Here is a 7,182-nt window from a genome sequence, read left to right as displayed (position 1 = left end):
CCGAGCCTGCCCCTGCCGCGTTGAGAAGATCGCCGTCGATCCCCAAAATAGGCGATACGTTTGGTACTGTCCCACGCAAAAAGATCAACCCCAGTCAGATTTCATCCCCGAAGCTAGTTTCAGCTTCTACGAGTGTGGACGCGATACCTCTTCGACCTTCGTCGGCAGCCTCTGGACATCCCAATGGATCCAGCAAAATTGGCTCGCGCATTCGTAGGCTTAGGACCACCCTTCGCGCGAAAACGCCGCTTCCTGGTGTGAGCGATGAGCGCCCCTCTGCAGAGTTACGGACACCTTCCTCAGCCCCCCTTCTTACTCAATTCCATGTACCCATGGACCCAGATCCTGTCGTGGTCGGCATAAACGACCAGCATCATCTCAAGATCCCCGGAGCCGCTGTACCTATGCCCAGTCCCCCTGCTTCGGCCACTCCAGGCCTGAAGGGTTTCATGGCTCGTTTCCGAAAGCAGCGTGCCAACGATTCATATCCCACAACACAACGCCAACGGCCTCCTTTCCCCCCTGCCACCACCTCCTCGTCTGCTTCGACCCCGTCGTATGAGCGCACTTTTGACCAGGCCTCGCAGTCTGCTCCTGCTACCAAGATGGAGTTTGTTGGGGCTGGGGCAATGAAGTCTTCGGCTGCGAGATTACAATCACCACATGCTAGCGAAACGACGAGGGAATCAACATTGGCGGGCAGACCGTTGTCACCGCCCCAGGCTCAAGTTCAGAACGAAGATGCCCTTCAACAGTTCTTCGATGCGGCTTCAAGTCTAGGATTAGCGCAGGATGACATCAGAGATCTACTTGCGCGCTCGCCTTCCACTTCGTCTAAAGCAACCGCCTTGTCTAGAATGGCTTCAGTCACTGAAAGTAGGAAGAGTCAGTTGCACAGTCTCCGTATTGGTGGGGCACCCGAGGGCGGTCGATCCGCCCCGTACTCTGACGGAAGGCCCAGCATTGACGCAGTGTCACAGAGACCTTCTGCGGAGTTTCAGCAAACACGTAGGACGCCTGAGATTCACCTTCGGCCTGCGAAGGAGAACGGCGCAGATCCCTCTCTGAATCCTATTGTGCGACGAACCATTATTTACCCTTCAGAATCTAGGAATTCAACAGTCGACATGAACAACCTAGTACGAAAGCAGTCAGCCTCACGACGTCGTAGATCGGCTGGTGCTAACTCAATACAATCCACTCGCTCGATTCATGATCGTGTACCTACGCCTCCTCCTAACAAAGCCGTTGGCGGAGGGCGCTTCTCCACTGACCGCTCTCCTCCGGTACCCCAGTTACCACCTTCGCTTGCATCGCATACTGATAATGTCACCTCACCTGGTCAAATGGAGCAATCTTCTTCTACTTATGATTCATTGTGAGTCGACTTACTGGTATCGATCCCAGTTCGTTAATGTGGCCACAGCTATGATATGTACACCGGTGATGGTAAGCCTAATGTTCAAAATTTCGAAACGCAAGGGGCAAGTTCCGCGCATCATGCACAGGCTGCTGCAACCCCAGAACCGGGACCCGCATTGGAGGTGATTGAGATGGCTAATGGCGAGACTATTTGGTATGCTTTGACAGAATTTGCTGCGTCTTGACAATAATAGATCATATCCTAGGTCGATTGTGAATGGCTTGCGAGATGACGATGGGGAGTCTTTTTATGGAGATCGCGCTAGTTTTGTCTCCGAATATTCTCAAAGAGAATCGAGTGTGGATGGCCTCAAGTTATTCTTCAAGGGTCACGAGAAGAAGTCCTCTAAGGGCAGTAGCTCCTCTTTCTCTGCGCGCAAGCGACCCCAGTACCTACCCGGAGCTGTACGCCCTGAGACGAAAGTACGCTCACCGTGCTGGTGAATGTGCCGGTGCTGACTGCGTTCACAGGTATTCTTCAGCTCCTCGGCCCAAATTGGTCGATTGATCGAAAATCTCTCGCGTGGCGTTGACGCCGGATCATTCAACATCTCGGCCGAACAGGAGCAGCCGCGTCTCGGACACTCTGCGTCTTCGTCGTTCGTCTCTGACGCCGATGCGCGCTGGACAGTCGAAGAGAGACTTGAACAGATGCTCGGGTCGATTAGCTCAAATACCTGATGTTCAAACGGACATTGTGCTCGCTGTGATCTTATTTGCTATTTGGTCTTTATTGATTTAATTTTGGGGGCTCGTGACTTTGTTTGATGCGGCATATGCAAGACCGGGGCGCGAGTATCGCACGATAACATGTATCAAGTGATGATTAGTGATTGGTTTGTCCTATATCTACTGAAACCTTGACTTGCGCTCACATTCCTCGCAAATCTTTCCACCTGTTGAGACATAAAGCAACCAGAGCATAAAGCATTAGGGTATCATCGTCAAAAACGTAGCGCATCACGGCGTGCGCACGGCCCACAGGTGTGTCTCTCGATTCTCGTTGAAACATCGCCAGGCAGGCATCGCCTTGATATAGCTGAGGCGACATGAGCCGCTGGTCAAGAGAGTAAATTATTCAGCCACGTACGTCGTACGAGTCCATCCGTTCAGTTGATTTCCGCCATTCATATTGTCGGCGGTCGGGTGCCTCAAATATACGGCAACTGCAAAGCTTATTCAACCTTGGGCTTGGTGAAAACAAAGTAGGTGGAACTACTTGGGTCTCGTTGGATGCACCATGATGAGGTATGACATCGGCATTTCTCTTGCGCCAATGACTACCATTCCGAGATCAACGTGTCTTGACCAGTTAAGACTGGCGACAGCTTGTGCGTACGCGTCAGCATCGCGAACAACCTAGAGGTGAGTGGATGTCAGCCCGATAGAGCGAAATTTCATATAGACTGTAATTTTGACCGTTGTGACCGTCTGCTCAGACGAATACCGCACGGTTTTAAAACGATAGAATATTGGCTTGTCTTGTCCTTGCAGACTTGGACTTCTGTAGGTATAGCCGATGATTATGCAGTCCTCTCGAGGATCGTCTCGTGCGGTAAAGAAGACGTGGCTGGGCTCGTTAGCCATAGCTAGGGCAGAATGACGCCTGCCGTCTGGTCACTGGGACGCTGGGTTATATGCTGGCCAACAGACCGCTCGAGTCTCTTTTCGGCATCCAGTTGGTGCCGGACACTCAGCATGGGAATGAGAGCCCATCGATGATCGGTTCAGGAGCCTGCGTCTGATAATTATATGTATTTCTGTACTGGCATTCCTGAGAGTATAGGAAAGTGGTGGAGTGCACACTAACCGCACAATAATTTCATTGGGCCGTGGACCGGCTCGACTCTATTTAATAATCAATGCTTGCGCTTCGCCGCCTAATAGCCACGGCGGCTCGCAGAGGATCTTCTGAAAAGGTACGTTCTGAAATTCTATTACATGTCTCCGAGGGCAAGGTTTTGGCGTCTCTCATTCTACATCTATGGAACCATTCACTTGGCTTAGAGCGGCGGCGGCGGGATGTAAACGATCAGGGCAGCTGCGAAACAATTACGCATCCCCTCAAGTGGGAGTGTCATGCTTGATGTGAAACCCTTTGAAAGCGCGGGGTGGGTTATTGTTGGTATCCAGCCCTGACGACTTGGCTTTCCGCAACGCTTCCTGCATCTCGGCGCATAGTCATGCGAGCGAGTACCTCAGCCCGGAAGACATTGAGGTTGATAAAGGTGGCGGGCCATGTGCATTTCCGATATGCACTTAAGGCTTCTGACTACACGGCATAGCATGTGCACCAACAATTGCTTTTTAGGCTCCTACGACGCGAGGGACTTCGGGCTCAGGGCCCGTGTAGAGGCAAGCTGAGGAGCGTTCTCGGGTAAATGTTGTTGGGACAGAGTTCAAAGAGCCTCGTGTGGCCCCCGCACGTTTATTTTCTAGACAATCTGAGATTGCACAGTTATCTGCGGATCATGAAAACCTGCAGGGACTATCTGTTCCGACCGGTCCCTTATCTTCAAACACGTCAAAACCTCGCGGGAGAGCTTGACACAAATCGGTGCAGAACGAAGATCGTCTGGGCGGCCTGTGGTAGAAGGTACAGACATAGCTTTTCCACCGGAGGGGCCAGTGTTTGACGTCTGCCTCGGATTCCGAATCGCCATGACAAGAAAGGACAACGGGGAACAACAGCCGGGAGAACAGTCAAGCCCACACACACGTGAACGCACAGGCCGGCGCGACCCCCAGGGCATCATAATGACCAATTGATACAGCGGGATAGGACAAGGATAGACACTGAACAGTGGACAGACTCTATTGTGTGATAGAGTTCAGGGGGCGCTATCTCGTTCGAAGACTGCGACCTCTTGTCTTGTGACGCACCAGATAGCATCGCCGAGGTCCGCATTACGACTAGACCACTCGGTCAGCGGGTCTTTGCCTGTTGAACCATTATGAACATTACAGCAAAAATATGCGGCACAGGGGCGCAAAACGCAACGACTCACCGGCCCCGTACCTTGACGTGATCATCGAGCTGACTCAGCTGTGAACATGAAGCAGCTTAGAAATGGCGCGTGAAATGCTCGTGAACACAATGTGACCACATACTTACTCTGGGCTACACGGTGCATCGGAATGTGCTCAACGCGTGGGCTTCGGCACATCCATAGCATCCTAGTGTATGAATGAACTGGAGATACTTAAAGGGAATCATCCAAATACGGTCCGATGGATCCAAGCAAGAGCGACTCATCGGGCTTGATTCGGCGTTTCCAAGGAGGTCTGCTCAAGACGACCAAGGAAAAACATACCGCGGATTGATGTCATACATGAGTGATCTTCTCAATGTGAGCGCCGCCATATCACGAAGGAGCAACACAAAAGCGGAGTAAATTTTCCCGTGGTCTACGCATCTACTTATCAGGATCCGAGGATCGGAATCTTCGCTCACTATCCACGTGGGTCAGCAACGGAAGCGAAAGGAGTTGGTACAAACTCACGTGTAAGGCCCCATAGGCAATGCATGCAAAAAAAGTCGTAAAATCTGCCATCAGCACGATACGCCGGCAACTGATTCCACCGGTACCCTCGTAAACGCTGAAGGTATTATAAAAACGTGCCTTCAAACGCCTGGATACGAAGTAAAGTTGTGGGAGATTAAAGTCTCGTAGCTGGATGTCTTCTCATGTCGCTTTACCACGGCTCATCCTCATAGCCATACGACCCTGGAATCCATGCGAATAGAATACATTCGGTGATGGTTGCCTCGATGTGTTTCAATCATGCCGAAGCACCCCAAGGCGGTCATGACTGAGGGCGCGCGGTTAATGCGCTTGGCTCACGCCAGACAGTCCACCTAACTGCTATCAGTCCCGGAATCTTTCCGCTCAGAAAACGTGCCTCACCGTATCACTCGTCAGCGAGTACAAATCGATGACGATGTGCCGCCCCCCGCACAGGAAAATTCGGTGGACTCCACGTCTGCAGGCATCGTGCATGGCCACATAATGCTCCGCTGGGCACAATGCCCGAAAATGCGGACGACGATCTCCTATCGTGCAAGGCCGCAGGTTACAGGCCGGCGGAGACTGAGGATGTAGACAACTGTTGCCGCCCATTTAAATCGTCTATGAGAGAAGTCGGGCAACGTACAGCGGGCCGGAGAGTAGGGACCAGAACAGTCCGGACAAGGCGGAACTTGCATGAAGGAAGCATTATCAGAACCGCTTTCCGGCTCACTAACTGCGAACGTAGCTTCGGACGCGTGGAGACTTACGAGATGAGAGTCAGCTCATTGTACGCGCTGTGAAGCATTCGGTCGAATGGCGTCCGCTACTGATTGCGAGGGGCGCACTAGGTTTGATCGAAGGCAGACACCGCTGCTGCGGCGTGATACAGGGCGTGCGTCACATAAAGAATGCTTCTGCAGGAGATGTGTCTACACACCAGACGGGCAAGCAAACGCGCTTGCTTCATGTCGGCCGAAACAACTTTCTAGTAACAAGGTGCCCGGGATATGAGCCATTAATCTCACACCAGGGTCCTGAAGTTGAGTACTGCCGTAGGAGGGTCTCAACGACCACACATGGGTCTTCATGCTCAATTATCGATTGGAACTATATCAGTCGGTATCAAAGCGGCAAAAACATTGTCCAATTTATTCTGTATTCTGAGGGGAAAATCCGAGCATGAGGGTAAGAACATATTCATGCGAGCAGAGTGCAAGCCTCTCACACTGTACTGTATATCCCTGGTGGCACAACAAACAAGATGGCTAAGATGATGCAAAACGGACTAGACGAACGATAACAGTACGAAAGCTATGGTTGTGTGACACTCAGGAGTTGACCTTCCACAAAGGTCGCTTGCGCAATTTTCTTGTGACGTGTACTGCGCTTCCGCCGAAGTTGCTTCCTCCAAACGCGAGAACAACCGTCTCTTCTGCCCCCTGACCTCCTCGCGCAGTCCCCCGTTTTCTTAGTTCAATGGCGTCTTTTGCGAATTTGAACCGGGCTTGATCGGAACCTGATAGAATTTAAGAATCCACATACAACGTGCCTGAGAACAAAATGCGCACCTATCTGGAATGTCGGGGACTCGACAGCTGTTTTGAAGAGGTCAAACGGCACCCGCGCATACACCTGTAAGAGCGCGTCTCTTCCGGCATCGGACGTTTGTCCGTCTGGGTGTGGCGAGACAGGAGTAGCCTGTCCACCAACGTTGAGCATGTGCGGAAGCGTGACCACCAGGAAATGGAAGACGTCATCCTTAAGTCTTTGCGCATAAGGGCCAAACACAGCCGTCGAAGGCATGGGCTGCTGCTGCTCTATCGGCGTTGACGTCCCGTCAGAGGGAGGAGGCATACAATCCATAAATTCAAGCCAGTTGCCGATATTCGCCATCGTGATAGATTGTCTGCACACTTCATAGGCATAGTTGCAGAGATCATCCATCCGGCCCAGGAGACAGCCTGCTGCTAGAGTGGCTCTGGCATTTTGGGGAGTAATAAGGTTGAGTGAAATAGACGAATATAGGTAACCGAGAGCTTAAAGCGAAATTGCATAAGTAACTGCATCCGGCTGACACGCTGTTTCGAAGCTCACCAATGGAGAAGCCCTGAGTTACCACACACGCGATGAGCACGATGGGCCCATATGACCAGATGCTTACTTACCTCTTGTGTAATTTCTGGTTCATGTTCGAGAGGCACGTAAATGACACATTGTCCGGGCGCTTGTGGTGTTGTAGACATCAGAT

General features: G+C 51.8%; 1 protein-coding gene across 1 annotated transcript; it reads right to left on the bottom strand.

The window, feature by feature from the left end:
• Positions 1–6,262: 6,262 nt before the first annotated feature.
• FIBRA_05840 (uncharacterized protein) lies at positions 6,263–7,177 on the bottom strand (the record flags this gene model as incomplete). Its single annotated transcript, XM_012327588.1, has 4 exons — positions 6,263–6,450; positions 6,503–6,970; positions 7,029–7,041; positions 7,100–7,177. The coding sequence occupies 4 exons, from the start codon at positions 7,175–7,177 to the stop codon at positions 6,263–6,265; spliced, it is 747 nt and encodes a 248-aa protein (XP_012182978.1).
• Between the last annotated feature and the right edge of the window lie 5 nt (positions 7,178–7,182).

The sequence above is a fragment of the Fibroporia radiculosa genome, assembly GCF_000313525.1.
Source record: "Fibroporia radiculosa TFFH 294 genomic supercontigs, scaffold5239, whole genome shotgun sequence".
Taxonomy (NCBI): domain Eukaryota; kingdom Fungi; phylum Basidiomycota; class Agaricomycetes; order Polyporales; family Fibroporiaceae; genus Fibroporia; species Fibroporia radiculosa.
The sequence above is the reverse complement of the archived record's forward strand: the minus strand, read 5'-3'. Positions and strand labels throughout refer to the sequence as shown.